Source organism: Lygodium microphyllum, chromosome 30 (genome assembly GCF_053477565.2).
Source record: "Lygodium microphyllum isolate KBCC chromosome 30, Lygodium_microphyllum_v1.1.10, whole genome shotgun sequence".
NCBI classification, from domain to species: domain Eukaryota; kingdom Viridiplantae; phylum Streptophyta; class Polypodiopsida; order Schizaeales; family Lygodiaceae; genus Lygodium; species Lygodium microphyllum.
In genome coordinates, this window is record NC_141164.1 from 92,000,268 (window position 1) to 92,022,708 (window position 22,441).

Here is a 22,441-nt window from a genome sequence, read left to right on the forward strand (position 1 = left end):
ATGCTGGCACCTTGGATGATGCAAGTTATCTTGTGGGAATCTTATTATTGCACATGGTACTAAATCTAGTACCCTCTATCCTTTGCTTGTATTTGGGTTAGTTGACCATGTTTTGGTTGTGGCTACAGTTCCACATGTATCTCTTTGGCATTGTTGCCTTGGGCACATGTCTTTGAAATGAATGAAAATGCTTATCAGTTTGCAGTATTTTCCGTCCCTAGACTATAAGTGTTTTGAGTCTTGTAATCATTGTTTATAAGGCAGGTTGTTTATATGGCAAGCATGTTAGAGATCATAGCCTGTCCGGACTGCACAGTCCAGTCGGACTGTGCCGACTGACTGCAGTACAGTCGGCTGCATTTAATGCAGCCGACCTGCTATTTCTGGCGCCCAGATCCTGGCTATTTATAGCCGAGTTTTCAGTCTTTTGTCCACACTCTTCTGCTCGCAGATTACAGGCTGGTGGCTCGCGCAGATTCCGTCTCTGTTCACAGATTTCTAACAGGAGACAGTGCAGACTGCAGCGGACTTCGAGGTGAACAACAGGTTGCATCGTCGAGGTGGAGACACACAGTCCAGCGCACTGCGCCCGTGTACATATCTGCATATCTTTGTATACAGCACACTTTATACAGCAGATCTTCATCTTCCACTGTTTTTTTTCTCTTCTCTCTCTCTGCGTTCTCTCTCTCAGTCCTACGCTTCCGCATCGCTGCACTCTGACATGGTATCAGAGCAGTGTTATAGGATTGACTGAGTGCAGAACCAACCTGAAGAGGAGTTTCTATCGCGACACAAGGCTGCGTTTTCAGCGTTTGAGGGCAGGCAGGAGGGCTGCGCCTCGGAACAAGGCTGAAGCGAGCATGGGCGCGCAGGAAAGGAGTCCAGGTGGTGGACTTGCTACTATTTACTGCTGTTTGACGAGGAGGAAGTTTGAATTTTCAGTTTTCAAGTGCAGGTTTTGCTTTTTCATCGCCTCTGGCGGGTGAAGAAGTTTTGGGACGCGGAAGAGCCCTAGCAGGCTGAGTTTTCACAGTCAGAAAAGGCTGCTTTTGCATTTGTGAAGGCATTACAGGTGAAGATGTCTACAGAGATTGACTTGGAGTTCCAGACGATTATGGACCGGAGGGTGCCTGTCTTACCGGCTCTTCCTGCAGATCAAAAGCTCAATGGCGACAACTACCGCATCTGGCGTGTGATGATGTTGGCCATCCTTGAGTCCTACGATTTGGCGGAGCTTGTACAGGAGGAGATCGACCGGCCCTCGGTGAGAGATGAGTCCAAACTCTCTTCCGATGCTCGTGCGGAGTTGGCCAAGGCACAATCTCACTGGGACAAACTGAAACCAGGATTCGTTCCTTTCTTTTTCTGTCTTGTACTACAGCCGTGATAGCTCACATCGAGCACTTGACGATGGCTCGAGAGATATGGCTGGAGCTTGATCAGATGTATAACCGGATGACCCTTATGAAGCGGGTTTCTTTGGAGGTTCAGATGCGGACCTTGTCCGTGAACAAGTCTTCTTCGTTGCGGGAGCACATCAACAAGCTTAGACAGCTTCAGATGCAGGTTCAGAATGCGGGGAAGCCGATTTCCTCCGAAGACATGGCGATCACACTCTTGTCCCAGTTGCCGCCACGATTCAGTGCTTTCTACTCCGCCCTTATTGCTTCGGGGCGTGAGTCCACTCTTCGGTGGGAAGAGTTGGTTCCTATGGTCTTGGACCAAGAGGAACAACTAAAGGGACAGAATGCTTCCAAGTCGGAGGCACTGACAGGTCAAGCCTCTCAGAAGAAGGGGAAGGACCAAAAGAAGAAGAAGGGGGATAACAAGTCAAAGAAGGACAAGGACAAGGACAAAGAATCCACATGCCATATTTGTGGAAAGACTGGCCATTGGAAGAAGGACTGCCCTGACAAAGACAAGAAGAACACCAACAAGAAGGACACGAAGGATTCTGGAGCGGTGGCTGCACCCTCATCAACTGCATTTCCTCATCTAGCTATCATTGAGGACTCTACACCGAATGTTTCTGATGCTGCGATGACAGCCCCCCAGGATCGAGAGTGGATCGTTGACAGTGGTGCCTCCCGGCACATGACTCCTTCATCAGATGGTGTTGCCCAGTTGCGACCCTCGCGTGGGCAGATTCTCATTGGAGATAGTTCTTCAGTGTCGATTGCAGGATGGGGTGAGATGCAGCTTATTCCAGATGGACGCGGCGGTATCCATACCTCAGAGGTCTTGCATGTACCACGTTTAGGATATCATATTCTGTCAGTTCATAAGATTTGCTCCCTTGGACTTTTGGTGGAGTTTGACAGTGATTCGGTGCGAGTCCTTGATCGTGCATCTCGGAAGGTTCTCTCATCCGGATATGAGGAGAACGGCATCTATAAATTGAAGTCTTCCACCGCCCTCTCTACTCTTCTTCTTACCTCTCAGACACAGTCAGAGCTATGGCATGCTCAGTTTGGTCACCTCAACTATGATTATCTTCGGAGGGCGTCACGTGGACAGCTTGTTCGAGGGTTGCCGGATATAGTGGTGAGCCAGCAGCCATGTGTCTCCTGCATTCGTGGGAAGCAGCATAGGGATGCCATTCCCCACAAAGCTTCGCGGCGGTCTACTTCACCAATGGAGCTTGTATCTACGGATCTTTGTGGCCCTATGAGGAACGAGTCCTTGCGAGGGAGCTCTACTTCATATTGATCATAGATGACTATAGCAGGATGACATGGGCCTATTTCTTGGCATTGAAGTCAGAAGCTTTCTCCCACTTCAAGGATTGGCTTCTCTTTGAGAAGAACTGATCAGGCCGGAGATTGAAGACCTTGCGATCCAACAAGGGTGGTGAATTTGTTTCTAATGAGTTTGCTCGTTTTTGTGCAGATAAAGGTATTCACCAGGAGTTTGCTAATACCAACACTCCTCAAGAAAATGGCATTCTTGAACGGAAGAACGGAAGCGTGATCGAGATGGCGCGCACCATGATGGAGCACCGGCGACAGACACCTCAGTTTTTGTGGGCCGAGGCTGTGGCTACTACAATTCACATCCTTAACCGATCTCCCATTTCGGCCGTTGATGGGATGACACCTTTTGAGGCTTACTTCGGGACTAAGCCCGATGTTTCTTATTTTAAGGTCTTTGGGTGTGATGCCTATGTTCACATTCCCAAGGCTCATCGTGATAAATTTGAAGCAGCTTCCCAAAGACAGGTATTTGTTGGCTACAGCTCCCAGTCCCAAGGCTATCATTTGTATGATCCCGTTAAGCGGGATGTGTACACTAGTCGAGATGTGCGGTTTGTGGAGGTTCCGGCCATATCAGCGGGTGAGGAGCATCCCGTTCTTGGAGATCCAGGGGAGAGTTGGGCTCTTGCTACAGTTCCTTTGGAGGCCGTGCCTTTTGATTCTGATTCTGTTTCTGACACAGAATCTACCGTTCCACCGGTCACCCCTGAGGAGTTATCACCGGTGGATATCCCAAAGTCTTCCGCTGATGTAGAGAGACGAGGGGAGGTCCGGCCTCCTCCTCGTTGGGCTCGTGACACACTTCGTGATTCAGGGATCGAGGGGGTCCCTGAGGAGTGGGAACCGCAGGATGGTCCGCGGTGGTCACGGAAGCACCAGACACATTCTACGGAGCTTGTTTGCTCTAACTATTGTTTGATGACCCGTATTATGCAGGATCGAGAGCCCACCTCTGTGAAGGAGGCTTTACAGTCCGCACCATGGAAGAAAGCTATGGAAGCCGAGTTGGAGGCTATTGAGAGGAATGGCACTTGGTCACTCGTGCCACGCCCCCCGAATAAGAAGGTGATTGGCGTCAAATGGGTCTTCAAGACCAAGTACCTTAGCGATGGTTCTTTGGACAAGCACAAAGCTCGCCTTGTTGCTAAAGGTTTTGCACAGCGCCCAGGGATTGATTGTCATGATACTTTTGCCCCCACTGCTCGTATGGCGACTATTCGAGCTGTTCTTGCCTTGGCTGGCCATAGGAGATGGCCTGTCTACCAGTTGGATGTGAAGTCGGCCTTCCTCAATGGTGATTTAAAGGAGGAGATCTATGTCGAGCAGCCTCCTGGCTTTGGATCTTCAGATGGGAAAGTCTACAGGTTGAAGAAGGCCTTGTATGGCCTCTAGCAAGCTCCGCGTGCATGGAACGAGAAGATTGATTCGTTCCTTCAGTCACAGTTGGGATATCGGCGTTCTAAGGCCGATCCGCGGCTTTATGTACACACTTCCGAAGCTGGTTGTGTGCTTTTTGTGTTGTATGTTGATGATTTGATTGTCACAGGTGATCATGCACAGAAGGTCCAAGAGACGAAGGCAGCTTTACATCGAACGTTCGAGATAACGGACTTGGGTCTACTCCATTTCTTTTTGGGCCATGAGATTTATCAATCTCAGAGGGGGATCTTCCTCTCTCAGCAGAGATATGTACAGGAGCTCTTGGTTTCTTTTGCGATGGAGGATTGTCGGACCATTTCTACTCCTATGGATCCGAACTGGAAGGCCACTTCCCATTCAGCTTCTCCCATGGCGGATGCTTCCCGCTATCGTCAGTTGATTGGATCGTTGATTTGGCTCCTCAACACTCGTGTTGATCTTTGTTTTGTTGTTGGGCTCTTGGCAGGGTTTATGAGTGAACCTCAAACGGTGCATTGGCAAGCTGTTCAGAGGATACTTCGGTATTTGACGGGGACGTCTGATTTAGGGATTCATTATCCAGCAGGCACAAGTGGTTCAAATCTTGTTCTTGCAGGTTGGAGCGACTCGGATTGGGCCGGTGATGTGGACCACAGGCGGTCTACTACAGGTTACTGTTTTACCTTGGGTGCAGGTGTTATCTCATGGAGTAGCAAGAAGCAGCCCACGGTAGCCCTTTCGTCTACTGAGGCGGAGTATCGGGCCGCGTCTTCCACCACATGTGAGGCTGTGTGGCTTCGGAGATTGCTGGAGGAGCTTGGCTGCCCCCAAACTCGTCCTACTTTGCTGCAATGCGACAATGAGAGTTGCATTGCTTTGGCACGGAATCCTGTTTTTCATGCCCGGACGAAGCACATAGAGATCCAGTACCACTTCATCAGAGAGAAGCTTCTGGATGAGACCATCACCGTGGAGTACTGCAAGACGGAGGACAAACTTGCAGATTTGTTTACGAAGGCACTTCCCCAGGCTCTACTTCGGAGACATTCCAGATCCCTCAGGCTTCTGCCCCGCCTAGGCTCTGAGAGGGGGTGTTAGAGATCATAGCTTGTCCGGACTGCACTGTACTGGCAGTCGGACTAACTGCAGTACAATCGGCATTTAATGCAGCCGACCTGCTATTTCTGGCACCCAGATCCTAGCTATTTATAGCAGAGTTTTCAGTCTTCTGTCCACACTCTTCTGCTCGTCGCAGATTACGGGCTGGTGGCTCGCACAGATTCCGTCTCTGTTCGCAGATTTCTGACAGGAGACAGTGCACACTGCAGTGGACTTCGAGGTGAACAGCAGGTTGCATCATCGAGGTGGAGACACGCAGTCCAGCGCACTGCGCCCGTGTACATATCTGCATTTCTTTGTATACAGCACACTTTATACAGCAGATCTTCATCTTCCACTGTTTTTTTCTCTCTTCTCTCTCTCTCTGCGTTCTCTCTCTCTCTCAGTCCTACGCTTCCGCACCATTGCACTCTGACAAAGCAGACATGTAGTACGCATAAGAAGTCTGGCATGAAGCGCATAGGTGAACATTTGGCTCTCATTCATTTAGTGCATGTGGTTCCATGCACTGTCAGTCGCTAGGCAATGCGAAGTACTTTGCACATTCATTGATGATTATTCACACAAGGTCTCGGCTTACCCTATTAAGCAAAAATCAAATGTCTTGTCTACATTTCGGCATTGGCTTGCTCCTATTGAGAACCAATTTGGATATAGGCTTAAGTGCCTAAGGTTAGATAATAGGTGTGAGTATATCTCGAAAGCTTTTGAGCAATTTTGCGATGAGCGGGGTATTAAGCATCAATTGATTGTCCCTCACACCCCTCCCCAAAATGGTATTGCCAAATGCATGAACAGGACAATTCAGGAGAGAGTTTGCAATATTCTTAGACACGCAAGCTTACCGCAGCACTTTTGGACTACTGAGGCAGTTACTACTACCGTACACTTGATTAACCGGTCCCCTTGCACTACTATTGATTGCCAGGTTACAAGGGAGGTATGGATTGGAAAACCTCCATACGCTCATCAAACACCTTCGGTTATGAGGCATTCTACCATATTTCCAAGGACAAGCATAATAAGCTAGATCCTAAGTCTGTCAAATACATCTTTCTTGATTATGGGGATGTAGGTGAGATAGACTATCACCTATAGGATCCACAGGCTTGCAAGGTTATCCACGGCCATGATGTAGTTTAAAAGTTTTCCATGAGGAAAAGATGCATAAGCACCCTGAATAAGTAGTTGAGATACGCAGGGTGATATTTCAAGAGTCTCCTACTCCGTATAGCCAGCTAGACAGCCTGCAATTGTGCTAATGCTCTAGTGGCCCAGGATCCGCCTGTTGTGCAAGATCAGCCTATTTTGAGAAGCTCTATGTCACACGGCTCTGAAGAAGACCATATAGCCAGAGGAAAAGCAGTCGGGATGAATGAGCACGAGCGATCCTTTCACCTCCCAACCTTGCCTAGTTTATTGCTGGCCAGACCCATCGTGATCCGATGGCCAGCCGTCAAACCTTGGTGAGTCCTACTATTCTTAGACTCTCTCTGATTCTAGGCTCCCCTAAACCCCGTTCGGGCGCCCTAGACCCCGGACAGTCATCCTTGTGCATGTTTCCCTTGATTTACCTTAATGTCACATTTAATGTCACATTTAATGTCACATTTAATGTCACATTAATGTCACATTTCCTTCCCCTTAAGAATCGGTTTCGTCCTCGAAAACGATACTTGGAAGGTCTAACTGTAAATTGGGAAACCTTTTCTTTAAAGTACTTACTCCCTCCCATGTTGAGCTTTCTTCTGAACAATCTTTCCACTTAACCAAGTATTCTTGATAAATAGTATTCCTTGTTCGTCTATTACGAACATTTAATATTCTTTCTGGTTCATGTGGATTAGATTGATCATTTAATAGCTCCTCAATGTCATCATTTAAGATTAGATTATCCAAATCACCCAGCTTCTTCCTTAATTTACTTACATGAAAAACTGGGTGTATTTTACTACCAGCAAGTAGTTGGAGCTTGTAAGCCAATTCTCCCACCTTTTTAAGTATTATGAAAGGACCACAATAGCTTGGTGAAAGCTTTGGACATTGTCCCTTTTTCATAGTTTTAGTTTGTTCAGGCACCCTAAGATAGACCAATTCTCCTTCTTTAAAGAAGATGTCCCTTCGGTGAGGATCTGCATATGCTCTAGCTCGATTTTGAGCTTTTTTAATATTTTCTTGAGCAAATTTTAACATACTATTCATATCCTCCAAAAAATCTTTGGCTGCCTGAACCTTTTCCTTATGCAGTCCTACGGCAAAAGGAGCTCTGGGCTGAAACCCATACATTAACATAAATAGACTATATCCAGTGGAAGAGCGCTTGGCACTATTATATGCAAACTCTACTATCGGCAAATACTCTTCCCAATTAGTTTGCCTTTTACTTACATATGCCCTAAGCATATCTTCAAGGATTTGGTTAACCCTTTCAGTTTGCCCATCAGTTTGCGGGTGATCCGCCGTACTCATGCTAAGTTTAGTATCCAATTTCCTAAATACCGCACGCCAAAATTGGCTATCAAATTTTCTATCCCGATCAGAAACTATATTTGCCGGAAGGCCATACAATCGGTATATATTCTCTACGAACAATCTAGCCAATTCTGGTGTTTTAACATCAGTTGAAGTTGGAATGAACCTAGCCATTTTGGTTAACCTATCCACAATCACCCACACAGAGTCGTGCCCCCTCTGTGTTCTGGGTAAAGCAACAATAAAATCCATGGAGATACTCTCCCATTTTCCCGAAGGAATCTCTAGTGGATGGAGAAGTCCTCCCATTTTCAATCTTTCAGCTTTATTAACCTCGCATTTATTACATTTGACCACATAGTCAAGGACGTCCTTATTCATTCCAGGCCAATAGAACTACCTTTTAATAAGACTATAAGTCTTATTAACTCCTGGATGTCCCGCGCTAGGGATATCATGACACTCAAAGAGTATCTGGCGCCTTATTTCTGTATCTTTCGGGACACATACCCTACCCTTGTAGAGTAAATAACCATTATCAATGGTAAAATTCTTCCACTTGAATCCGGTTTGAGCAACCCCTGATGCTCCATTTCCTTGTTGAACATCCTCAGATATTCCTTCGTCAGTAGAAGCACTTTCATTTGGATCCCCATTTTTTATTGCTTCCCATATGTTGGAATATCCCGGATCAACCTGACATTTCCCTTTTAAAGATTCAAGCAAGTTGGAAGTGAACTGAGTAAAACTCAATTCGTTAATGATGGACATTCTGCTGAGTGCATCAGCTACTATATTATACTTTCCTTTTCTATATCTTATCTCATAGTCGAACTCTTGGAGGAGTTCGGCCCATCTGGCTTTACGCCCGTGTAAATCCGGTTGATCATTAAGCCACTTAATGCTTTCATGATCCGATAAAATCAAAAGTTTGGCACCGTACAGATAGTGCCTCCATTTCTTCATTGCATGTACTATTGCATATAGCTCCCTCTCATAAACAGAATAATTCTGTTTTGCATGGTCTAATTTCTTGCTTTCAAAAGCAACTGGTCGACCTTCTTGTAATAAGACCGCACCTATCGCCTTATCACTGGCATCAGCTTCAACCACAAATGGTTTATTGGGATCCACTATTAATAATACTGGAGCTGTAGCAATAGCTACCTTAAGTTTTTGAAAACTTTCATTTTGGTCTCTTCCCCAATTAAAGCTCTTTCCTTTCCCTTTAAGTTGGTCTGTCATTGGAACAGCTATTTTGGCATAATCTCGAATGAATCTACGATAAAATCCAGATAAACCTAGGAAGATCTGCAGCTCTTCCAGGTTCCTTGGAGATGGCCATTCAATAATTGCCCTTACTTTTTCTGGATCCATGTTGATTCCCTCTTTCGAGATAATATGCCCCAAATATTTGACCTCTTGTGCAAAGAATTCGCATTTAGTTTTCTTCACATAAAGAGAATGTGTTCTTAACAGTTGGAATACTAATTGTAAGTGTTCCAAATGTTCTTCTCTTGATTTACTAAAGATCAAGATATCATCCAAGAAGACTACTACAAAATGTCCTAGATAGGGCCGTAAAACACTATTCATCAGCTTCATAAAGGTAGCTGGTGCATTAGTGAGGCCAAAAGGCATCACCAAAAAATCATAATGCCCGTATCTAGTACGAAATGCTGTCTTGGGAACATCTTGTGCCTTAATTCTTACTTGATGATAGCCTGATCTTAAATCTATCTTTGTGAAGAATTTTGCCCCTTGTAATTGATCAAAAAGATCTTCCATTCTGGGCATAGGAAATTTATTCTTCACCGTTATTTTATTAAGTGCTCTATAGTCAACACAAAGTCGCATAGAACCATCTTTTTTCTTTACTAATAAAATTGGTGAAGCCCAAGGTGAATTACTGGGTTGTATAAACCCTTTATCAAGGTAATCCTTAATTTGTCTTTCAACCTCTTGATGCTGTGTTTCACTTAACCTATACGGTGGTTTAGAAATAGGGTGTGTATCCTTATTTGTGTCAATTGGGTGATTTATATCACCCCTATCTGGTGGAAGGCCACTTGGTAAATCAGAAGGAAACACATCTTTAAAATCATCTAACAAACTACTTAATTCATTATTTACATTCAACTCACAAACATAAGAAAATTGTTGCCTTATATTACAAAAAGTAAAAGTGTTTTGTATAGGAAGAGACCATAACATGTATACCTCACAAACTTCCTTCTTTATCAGCTTCTGAACTTCAGTAGAACACAGCAAAGGATTATCAGATACTTCATGTTCACCTTGAATGACAAAAGTCTTACCATCCCTTTCAAATTCCAGTGTATTATGATGATAACTACGCTTTAAGGATGGTTCCAATCCCCATAGCCACTCCCTCCCTAGAGCAATATCAGCTCTTTCCATGTTCATAATTTGAAAATCAAGTTTATCTTTATATCCTTGAATCTCAATTTCCAAATTGGATACCATTGTATCCCATATTTTATTGTCTTGGCCTTGCATCATACGAACAACATATTGATGCCTACTCTTTTGTTGGGGAAGTTTCAATTTTTTGACAAGTGCATAATTTATAAAATTATGTGTAGCAGAGTCATCAATCATGACTCTAACCCTCTTTCCAGCTATCAATCCATGTACTCTAACTAAATCATGTGGCCCAAAAGTAGGCTGCCACGTAGAAGTTGACATACAACACTTGTGTTGTACATCCATGTGCAAGACCTCTAAAGATTTGTACTTTTCATGCCCCTTTAATTCTAAGGTCTGCACTACATGGATTTGTTTTTCTTTTCCCTTGCCCTTGTCCTTATCCCTTCCTTTGTCTTCCCCCTTTTTCTTTTGAGGGCAATTCCAAGCAGCATGGTTAGGGGATAGGCAGTTGAAACGTAACTTTTCTTTTTTGGCCTTATCAAAGTCACCAGGACTTAACTTTGACCTCACATATGGTTTCTTTTCAAAAGGTTGTTTTTTACCCTTTAAAAATGGCATTTTCCTTTTAGATTTGCCCACAAATTTTGAGGTTTCCAATTCCTTAGACTTGGGCTCCGTATCAGTGAGACTAGTGAGTGTACCTGGACGCACACTATCTTCATTGATTAATGCAAATTTAATTGCCTCTTCCAGCGTCTTAGGTGAACTCCTTTTTACTTCCTTTTTACAGGCTTTATCTAGTCTCCTAATGAAGCCTCTTGTCTTTTGAAATTCATCTATTCCTTCCAATTTGAGGATTATCTCACGATATTCCTCCAAATATGTCAGCAGGGGTCTTCCCTTTTGTCTAACATAATCCCAATCTTCCCAATTTCTTTTCATTTCATTTTCAGGAAGGAACTCTTTTAAAAAGACGGATTCAAATTGAGCCCAAGTTTAGGTATTTTATTTGCCTCCTTTAAAGTTCACCACCATTTATATGCTTTGGGCCCCAAAGTTAAACTAGCCTCCAGTGCTTGGAGATGTGGTGGAGTATTTTTAAGTTTATGTAAATCTTCCCATTTTTGGAGGAAATTAAAGATTGTATCTTTATTTCTATCTTTTTCCTCCCCGTGAAACTGAGGGGGTTTCATATCCTTTAGAACTGGATTATCCCTCAACTTGTGTTGGGGTTCCTTAGCATCTCGCATAGTCACATCTAAATCTTTCGATGAAGATGGGACATCCGAGGTTTCTATCTTATTTTTATCTCTTTCTAACAATAAAGTTAATTGAGATTTTATTTCAGTGAGTGTTTGAGTTAAAAATTCCATTTGAATCCCCTGAGCCTGTACACGAGTAGTAAGATCATCAAATTGTTCTCGTGTAGCAAAAAATTCTTCCCACTGTTCTTCTTGCATCTCTGGTTCATGGGGATCTACCATAGGGTGGTCCCCAAAACTAGAACCTTCCATTACTCTCTCTTTCCCTTTTTCTGCCATTAATACACTGGAATTGGAAAGCAAAGATAAGAAATTTGCATACAAAGTAAAGTACTTCCCTAGTTTTAATGGCAGGCAGCTGTTGCTGGTTTGTAAATAAACCCGAAGAGTAAGGAACAAATTTTATCTTCCGAACCAAACCGGTCACGCAGGAAATGGAGCTTCTTTACAAAAACGACTAGTATTCAGCCCCCTTCTTAATGATCACGCAGGCCATCAATGCACCTTTCCTGAACTTGTTCTCTACTCAGCCTGTACTTGTTATACAAGTGCAGTCGGAGCTAGCGAGAGAAATTCCAGACAATAAAAGCTAGCGTGCAGTCGGCTAGTCACAGGGAGACCAAAAAGTGGCGTCAGTTTTTTTTTTTCTGTTTGCGTCTCACGGGACTGGAGGGCCAGCCTGCGGAAAAGGGAACAAGGTGGTCCGTTGATGCGCTTTAAGACAGGCTCGAGCCAGAATTCGGCGCTCAATTCAGCATACGGCGTTCGATAAAAAGGACAGTCTCTTTTTCGCTAGATGATTCATGACATGGCGAAGATAAACCTTACATCAAATTTGTATGACGTGTTACCAAGGCGCCTTAGACAAACGGCTTCACGGGGGTCGACAAGGCAAGACCCGTCGACTTGTTACCAGGGAGCCGAAAACGAACGGCTTCACGGGTCAACTGAGCGAAACCCGTCCGCTCCGTCTTCTCTTCGAACAGCTTCACGGATCCACAAAACGAGACCCGTCGGCTCTAATACCAATGTCACACGGCTCTGAAGAAGACCATAAAGCCAGAGGAAAAGCAGTCGGGATGAATGAGCACGAGCGATCCTTTCACCTCCCAGCCTTGCCTAGTTTATTGCTGGCCAGACCCATCGTGATCCGATTGCCAGCCCGTCAAACCTTGGTGAGTCCTACTATTCTTGGACTCTCTCTGATTCTAAGCTCCCCTAAAACCCATTCGGGCGCCCTAGACCCCGGACGGTCATCCTCGTGCATGTTTCCCTTGATTTACCTTAATGTCACATTAATGTCACATTTAATGTCACACTCTACTAGAGCTAGACATCAACCTGAGCGCTTTACACCCTCCATGGATTATATTATGGTGACAAATACATGTGAGCCTCTCTCTTATGATAAGAATATACACAAAAATAAGTGTCACTCATGGGACATGGCTATACAATCGGAGTTTGACTCCTTAAATACTAACCATGCATGGGATTTGGTTCCTTTGCCTAGTGGCAAGAAGGCATTGCCATGCAAGTGGGTATACAAGTTGAAAAGTATCTCTAGACGCCCCAAGCCCGCTTATAAAGCCAGATTGATAGCCAAGGGTTTCAAGCAGGAACATGGTGTTGACTTCGATGAAGTCTTTTCTCCTGTGGTTAAAATGATGACCCTACACTTGGTACTCGCATTGGTTGCTCAGCTAGATCTGGAGCTCTATCAGATGGATGTAAAGACAGCTTTTCTACATGGGTACTTGCATGATGAGATTTATATGCAACAACCTAAGGGCTTTGAAGAAAAACTTAAAAGGTAGGGAACACCTAGTGTGCAAGTTGAGAAAGAGTCTTTATGGCCTTAAGCAGGCACCTAGGGAATAGTACCACAAGTTTTATGTTTATGCCTATTGCAGAAGGTCGAGATGGCCATGGTCCCTTATGCATCCGCTGTGGATAGTTTGATGTATGCCATGATGGCCACTCATCCTAACATAGCATTTACAGTGGAAGTTGTGGCATGCTATATGGCTACGCCTAGCAAACGGCATTGGGATGTCGTCAAGAGTATCATGAGGTACCTAAAGGGCACAGCAACTATGTGCATATGTTATAGTAGCCAAGATACATGAGTCGTGGTGGACCGACTTTGATTATACATGACATGCAAATAGTAGGAAGTCCACCTCTAGCTATATCTTCACCTTTACTGGAGGTGATGTTTCTTGGATGCCTAGGGTGCCAAAATGCGCAACCCTCTACTACTACCAAGGCCAAGAATGTTGCAACCACTGAGGCTTGCAAGGAGGCCCTCTGGTTAGGCCATCTTGTGGCAAACCTTGGTATAACTGATGTGGTCCCTACAATACATTTGGATTCTATAAGTGCTATTCAATTTAACCAAAAAACCGGTCTTCCTTGTCTAGACAAAGCACATTGAAGTGCATTACCACTTCATTAGAGAGATCATTGAGGACAGGTCTATTGACCTTTTCAAGATCTCAATTGACCAAAATCCTGCAAATTTGCTCACAAAAAGTCTCTCAACAGAGCATTTTGTCTTTCTTAGAAAGTTAATGGGTGATGGATGAGGATGTTTTTTCTCGTCCTATTGTACTTATGCACATTTGTACTTTGTTATTTTTTTCTCGTTCTCTCCACACTAGGGGCACATTCGCCTTTAAGTCGAAAGTTATTGGGAGTAAGGGCACTTGTGCCTCTCCACCCATGTATTACTATACTAATAGTATCCGCACACTTGTACACTGCAAGTGGCGAGCATCTATCATTGTCACTTCATTCTTTATTCTTTCAATAACATTTCAATAAAGGGAAGGCTAATCACACATTGTGACTATTGGAGTTCCCATATCTTCTCTCTCTCTCTCTCTCTCTCTCTCTCTCTCTCTCTCTCTCTCTCTCTCCATAGCTCTTGCTTCCGCCCGCGTACTTCTACTCCGCGCTCACTCCCTTCAGAGATCTCATCATTTCTCAACCATTTTGAGCAGATCTCAACCAAATATGGTGGACAGCAGAGGGATCTCTCCTATAAACCCTAAATTTATGCAAAAATTAGGGTTTAACGACCACCTCGAGACCCGTGCCAATAGAATAAGCCATCGTACATTGAAATCAACACCTAAAATTTGTTGTATTGACAGGGATTTGAGATACTAGACCATCCATTGTGAATTGGGATAGTATTTGGCCAATTGGTGGTTACATTTGTGCAAGTCCTGGGTAAAAATCAAGGGGGAATTGGCCCAAATTGCTTGTTGATTGTTGGTACAGCAAGGGGCTTTTGGATTAGCCAAGGAGAACGGAGAATCTAGATTGTAATTGATCCATTGACAATTGAAGTTAAAGAAATACTAGAAGGGATACCAATTTTGGGGCCAATAGGATGTCTATTGTCCAAGATTGTTAATGTAATGTGTGCATGTCAGTTTATGCTTACTTATTAATTGTTATAATTTAAGTACTTGATCAGGTTTTACCACCCTATCTGAGAGGGAAGGCTGGTTTCATCCACACTAGGTCAAGAAGTAGGGAGTATCACGAAATCCCATAGATCAAAAGCGTCGAGGATGCACTCAACTTTGCATGATCAAAGAGGGTAGCTTGTCCCATCCAACTTTTCTAAGGTGGGATGAGAGGGTAAGATAGGCACCTGCATAGAGGGTGCCATGATAGCCTATCATGATTTGGTGGCCATGGAAGATGAAACAAGGAGAGAATGATATGATGGTGATTAGGAAGGAGCCTAGCCATGCTCCATCCTGCAATCCACATAACAATCAAGGAGAGAATGATATGATGGTGATTAGGAAGGAACCTAGCCATGCTCCATCCTGCAATCCACATAACAATCACTGTGTCGATCTCAATGGTCTAAATGACGATCCTCATGGTTAGAGCTTTGTGAAGACTGGTCATCACAATCTTGGTTGTCACTTCGACAGTCCAGTCTCGCGATCCCAATCCCCCAGCCATCATGGTCTACCATCTGAATCCTTCAAGAAAACCTGTAAAAAACACATAAGAGTAGCACCTAATGCGGGAGACCACCTGAATGATGATAGCCTCCGCCTACTCAGGGCCCCATCTATCTGCTGAGCAGCAACATATGGTGTGCAGCAGAGAAGCTTAGGGAGTATCCAAGGTGGAAAGTGGAAAGGCCTGATCACTGCTGTCCAAGGAGGCTGATTTGCAAAACCCAAGTTTGACAGGTGGCTGGAGGCAGAATCACAACCTGTTTGCCTTCAAACAGGCTGTGAATGATCACATGGCCTTTGAGATGTCTTCCCTGCCAGAAACGCAGTAACCACGAGCAGATAAGATGACATTAGCAACAGTGGAGTAGTCGCCCAGCACAAGCAGGTGCCACCCAGGATGCAGGAACTGGTGGCTGCATGAGAACCACAGCCTAGAATGTGTCACCAGCAGCTGATGGGGGTTGCCCAGCTGTCATGACAGCTGTCAGGGACAAAACACAGCACCTGATGGAGAGGGAACAGCTGAAAACAGAGCTGAAAACCCCTTTGACATTAAAAGTCGTTTCCAAGGAACAATCTAATGACTCAAGGCCAAACCTATCCCAAGCACAAACTAGCACCTATCCTCCACAACTTTTGCCAATGTCCCTAGTGCCCAAATGGAGTTTACCAATCATCATAGCTCACATTTCAACTTAATCTCACACGTGCATACAACATGTCTACAACTCTATCCCGAAAGAAATAAGTTAAAAACACCTACACAACATAATTGTCCCAGCAAAAGTAAGTTAAAAATTCACAAACCCATGACACAAATCTGGCAGAAGTGAATGCAACAATGGAAGCATAAAAGAATGCTGAAATGACTGCCGTACACAAGATAAAAGAGAAAGGGAAGAGAAAACACAAGAACACTGCAAAAGAAGAGAACTCAGAGATCTGCTCAAAATATGGAATCCATATACCAAACACAAGACAATCGCATATAATAGTGAGTCACTTGCTGCGTCGACACTGGCACTAGCATTGGCTCCCTCTCTCCATAGAGCATGCATTGGATCTGCAAGTGATGAATGACTAATTGTGGAGGAGCCTTAACAAATAGGCCAAAAAGAATGCAAATAATGCATTAGGTCGTGCAGCATAAAATGCCAAAATAATCATCATACAAACCATAGGCATATACCCATAGCCCAAACTCACACATGAGCTGACTAGACTGCTAACACAAGCACCTAGGTCCTACCAAAACCCTATTCCTAAACCCATAGCCCAAGAGCAACTACTAACATTAGAATGCCTCCTAAGGACCTTGTAGAGCCATTTATATAGATTAATCAAGCTTCTAAGGATCCTACAACATGCAGTCCCATCCATGAGGCCCTTGACTATGCCAAAAGTACAATAGCAAGATCCAAGGAACAATCTAATGACTCAAGAACAAATCTGTCCCAAGCATCCCACTAGCACCTATCCTCCACAACTTCTGCCAATGTCCCCTAGTGCCCAAATGGAGTCTGCCAATCACCATAGCTCACATTTCAACTTAATATCACGCATGCACACAACATGTGTCCAACTTAATTGTTCCAAGAGAAATAAGTTAATAATTCACAACCCCGTGACACCAATCATCTAGGTCATACCAAAACCCTATTCCTAAACCCATAGCCCATGTGAAAGGAGCAACTACTAACATTAGAACGCCTCATGAGGGACATTGTAGAGTCGTTTATATAGATTAATCAAGCTTCTAAGGATCCTACAACATGCAATCCCATCCTTAAGGCCTTGACTATGCCAAAAGTGCAATGGCAAGATCCAAATCATTAATTCCCACCATGAGAGTAGGCCACCACACCACTTTGTCGTGGATACTTATTCTCTATGTTAGAGTGCCCAACAAGAGACATTATTAAATGACTCCATTTAACATTGCGGTTGCATTTCCCTCCCTCGATTTTGTTGTACCTCCTAGGTAGTCATAGGTACTACTTTCATTTTCATTTTCACTGCCATTGGTAAAGGTATCGTTCATGGATATATATGCAACGTTTAGGGTCTAATATATGCCTTTTGAAGTAGTTAATCTCTCTATTTTTTATGTTCAAGGTAAATTAATCTCTTCTTTTTTTTGTAATAGGTAATTGTATTAATCACAATAAAGTACAAGATTACAAGATGCAAGATGGATCTGGCCATTGTGCATAGACAGGTCACACAGCGCTCTCTCTCTCTCTCTCTCTCTCTCTCTCTCTCTCTCTCTCTCTCTCTCTCTCTCTCTCTCTCTCTCTCTCTCTCTCTCTCTCTCTCTCTCTCTCTCTCTACACACACACACACACATCATGGTAAAGAAGCGGCAGAAATTGCCATATGCCAAGGAACCAAGTCTTTCCTGGACAAAAGATCAGTGTGCTAGACAAGATACCGATGCAAGAGACCTTTCAACTCAGCAAGGTCTCTCTCTCTCTCTCTCTCTCTCTCTCTCTCTCTCTCTCTCTCTCTCTCTCTACACACACACACACATATATACATATATACATGCACACGTGTACATGTGCATGCACACATGTGAGAGAGGTGCGTGTGCACAGTGTATCAAGATGGAACAAAAAGCAGTATTTACCGAATGAGGGAATATGGGACCAGCTTGGAGACAGCAATATGAAATTGCAACAATTTCATTAGGCCAAATTGTAAGTTATTCACAAAGATAATGCATGTACCTTACAACATATATAAACATAATGGGAACTTTCAAGAATGAGCAACATACTTGCAGCTAGGGACTTCACTGCCTGCACAACTAGCCAGCAAGACTCGTTACTTGACACATCAAAGCCAAGTTTCAAAAGATTGAAATACAAAGAACACTTCACATCATAGCGTGTGGAAGGCGCTTGTTGGATTTTGAAGCACATAGCTTATCCATTGTCAATTACATGGAGAGATGGCCATCATCCAAAAGCTTCACTTATATCCTATAAGGCACGGGCCAGGTAGAATGACAACATTGGCCTCATGTCCATGTTAACAAGAGTGATATATGTTTTAGATTTGGGTTTTGAGACTTTGTCAGTAGTTAGTGCAATAACTAATATTGCTCAGTAGTGTCACCTTCATTTCAGAGGGTGTGGCAATTCTAGACTTGCAAACAACAGAACCTCTCTAGATAGATTCTTACCACCCTTGCAGCTTGTTCCTCGATCATCTTGCCATAGGCCATGTTCGGCAGCTAGATCATGATGCCATATACTCCATTGGCCATTTCCAGCGGCTAGATCATGAAGCCATATACTCTAAAGAGTGTTGCTGTTCGCAAGTTGCACATTCGAATTGGTTTGTGGAAAGAATTGTGCAATTGGTCAAAGCACATGCAATAGGCAAATTTGAACATCTGGTGGAGGCGTTGCCAGCTATTGTGTTATAAATGATAGTGCTTCTGACCACTCGTATGCAAGTGCCTACCTTATTCCTTTGGCTGCCACCATTATAGACAGTTGTCTAAGGACTAGTCCTTGAATCCTATCAACATAAGACCGAATCTCCCTCCCTCTCTGTGGATCTCCTTCTCCAAAAACTGAGAGGACTTGCGGGCGTGCATGACGCGTCGAATAGGGGGCGGGAACCAGATCTAGGTTCGTGACCAAAGTGCACTGCAACAGACCAGTTGAAACTTTCCAAGCACTGAAAGCACCAAAAACCGACCTTCGAGTCCGAAGCAAGCTATCCATGTTTTGAAAATCGTCCAGAGCACCTGCCAATGGCAATATTTGACTGTCAACAGAAATCCCCTCAGCTAGAAACCAAACAATTGTACAGCACGAATGTATATCTAATAAGGAACAGCCTGACAAAACAGATACAGAGCCAAGCGACGAACTATTTGCAATCTGACTAACCGAACTTTGTGGCAAAATCGGAATTATAATCAACGACCAGTATTGGCAAACATGATTTAACAGCGAAAGTAGTTTAGGCAACGCACTGTCCAGAAGGTCGTCTAGATCGTCGTGACCGGCCGCCATAGCTTCTGCCTCACCGATCAGCCTGGTTGCTTGCGTAGCGTCCAAGTCCTTATTAGAAGCTGATTACCTTCCAATAGATTGTGTCACCGCCGCTCGCGTTTACACACACACACACACATGCTTTTCTGAATCGTGGGGGCACCTATGCATCAGCATATATAGCATACTACCCCGCCCTACATGTACCTATGCATCAGCATCAGCATATATACTACGCCCTACGCCCCTGACAGCACCAGTGCTTCGCACTAGTGTGGTTGCATCCTAAGACACACTTCATATGGTAAGAGGGTTTTCATATAAACATAGCATTTTAGTATTGTGATTCGCATATCATATTGATTTTATATTTCTTACTCTAAATCACACAAAAGCTATCAAAAGAAACCCTATATGTAATCTAATGTTATGCTTTTACAATAAGTTTATCATATTACACTTGTTATGTAATGTGTGTATGTGCTACAAATTCATTAACCCTTAATTGATCTCTCATCTATTCTTTCTTCCAATCATATACTCTAATTTTTTTACTTACCTTTCTACGTGCGAAGAATTGGGAGAACGGCCAATCCTTTGCACTAGTTTTAGTAACAATATGGCACTTCACATCTTAAGATGTGCTTCCTATGAGGTAAAAACATATGGCACACACATTCTCTCTCTCTCTCTCTCTCTCTAGTAGTCAACAACAACAGCCTACAACAACAGCATGCATGCAACACATGAAATACTTTAGAACATATATAATAAAACATTAATAATATAATAATACTTATTTTATCATGCATTTAATGTTATTGTAATATGTGATGTATCATAATACATGTATCACATGTTAATATGATATGTAAATGATAATACATTACATATAATATTTAATAAACATTTACATACCATAATACATAAAATTAATATAGTAATTAATATTTTTACCTTTTAATAGTGAAATTTATTATATAAACATTTCAATTATTACTTTCGATCATAAACATTAAAATGCTTTTATTCTTAAGTGATGTTTAAATCAATTAAAAAAATGTTAAAACAAAATACTAATACTAACACTTTAATATTATTATGACATTTATTAGATTAGAAATAAAAGTATTTACTTTAATTTCTAATATGATGTAATCAAAGTATTGTTTTAAATCTTTAAATTCTAAATATGTTATTTTATTATTTACTTTAATTTCTAATATGATGTAATCAAAGTATTGTTTCCAATCTAGTATATCAATAAAGTTATTTTTATGATATAACATATTATATTGCAGAGGGCCACAATTGAATATCACCCAACCCTTTTGTATTAGCTTTCTCCCCTTTTATTACAAACGGTCATAATGCCAAGAACCATGTCATGTGTGGGTTGTTCGAGTTTGTTACATGCCCCAAGTTGGCATGCCATGTTAGATGGCCATCACACCTCCCCCCGAGGGAAAGATTAAATGTGTGTGGTTGAGTTGTAGATAGCCTTCTTGGGAGTGGTAAGAATGATTGGTTGGGATGGAAATATTCATTTGTTTTGGCGGGTTTCTCTTTTTGTGTGGTCATGTTGCTCCCGCCTTTTCTCTTACATTTCATGGCTCATGTTGCTACCCTAGCCCATGATTTCAAATGGAGAAGTTATTGTCATTGTGGTTGATGTTTTCCATGATTTGTTGCTGGACTTTTGATTATTTAACATGTTGTTCATTCTCTAGTGTATTGGGCAATTATGCTTCTCATCTGTGGCCAATAATATTTGCTTCTTACTTGAGATAACAATTTGTGAAATCCAAGATGGCCGAACATAGGATGTTTGTGATAGTACTCCATGTATTCATTTTGTAGTGCTCTTGAGACATAAAGCCTTGAAGTATAAAAGATTGTTGATGATTTGAATTCTTTTTGTGTAGGGTTGATTGTTGTTTTGTTTGATGCTAAATATTATGTCTTTGATGTTATCATCTTCTCATTGCATTTTAGATAGCATGTTCTCATCTATTGGCGATTGACAGACATGTGTGTGTACTATTAGGTTTCTGGATAGACAATCAACTATTACATTTGCTAATCCTCTCATGTATTTGATAATGATATTGTATTCTTGTAGTGCAAGTATCCACCTTAAGAGCCGGTCACAAGAGGATGCGCCTTTTGCATCTTGGGAATTATAAGCTGACAATTTGTCTCAATGGTGAAATTGTTTACCATGAAGGTATGGATGCAATTTGTTGACCACCCACACTATTGCCAAGAGTTCTTTTTCTATGGTGTTATAGTTTTCTTATGATCACGTAAGAGACCTACTTATGTAGGATACTGGTTGCAATTGGTTGTTATCGTTTTGTTGAAGTAGAATAGCTCCTAACCTCTCATTTGATGCATTTGTATGCAATTTGAACTCTTTAGTGAAATCTTGATAGAGCTAAGCCTTGTTGAGTATCATCTCTTTCTTCAGTTGATGAAACCTCTGCTCACATTGTTGTGTCCATAGATATTTGTTGCCTTTCTTGAGTAGGTTTCTTACAGGTTGTGTTTTTGTAGCTAAGTTGGTGGGGATAAACCTTGTTGAGAAGGTTACTAGGCTTGGAAAACTTTGTAAATTTTTGGATGTTGTAGGTCATGGAAACTGTTGGACAACATTGATCTTAGTTGGATCAATGCTAATTCCTTTTGTGGAGATGATGAATCCCAAAACTTTCAAACTCATTGCGCCTGTTTGCATTATCTTGGTTGAAGCTATAGGTTGCACTTTTTAATCCTCTCTAGTACCTATATTGATCACTTGTTTATGCTTGTCCCATGTGGTTGTGTGTATAAGGATGTCATCTAAGTAGATAGCGAGGACATATTTGTCAATGAGATCTCCAAATATCTTGTTTCCCATTCCCACTGAAAGGTGCTGCCAACATCACTGAGGCCAAATGGCATTCTTGTAAACTGAAACAACCCTAATGTTGTTCGGAAAGTTTTTTTATGTGCATCATGGGCTACTAATGTTTTTTGCCAATATCCGAATGCAAGATCCA

At 42.7% G+C, this 22,441-nt stretch overlaps 1 protein-coding gene across 1 annotated transcript in view; it reads right to left on the reverse strand.

The window, feature by feature from the left end:
* The window catches only part of LOC148010123 (peroxisome biogenesis protein 19-1-like), a 102,484-nt gene extending 82,795 nt beyond the window's left edge, over window positions 1-19,689 (reverse strand). Inside the window, exons 1-2 of the mRNA XM_087672986.1 lie at window positions 19,382-19,689; window positions 19,102-19,150 (exon numbers count right to left, since the gene is read on the reverse strand). Of these exons, the coding sequence (XP_087529112.1) occupies window positions 19,102-19,150; window positions 19,382-19,421 (89 nt within the window). The 5' untranslated portion in view covers window positions 19,422-19,689. The remainder of the gene's footprint in view (window positions 1-19,101; window positions 19,151-19,381) is intronic.
* Between the last annotated feature and the right edge of the window lie 2,752 nt (window positions 19,690-22,441).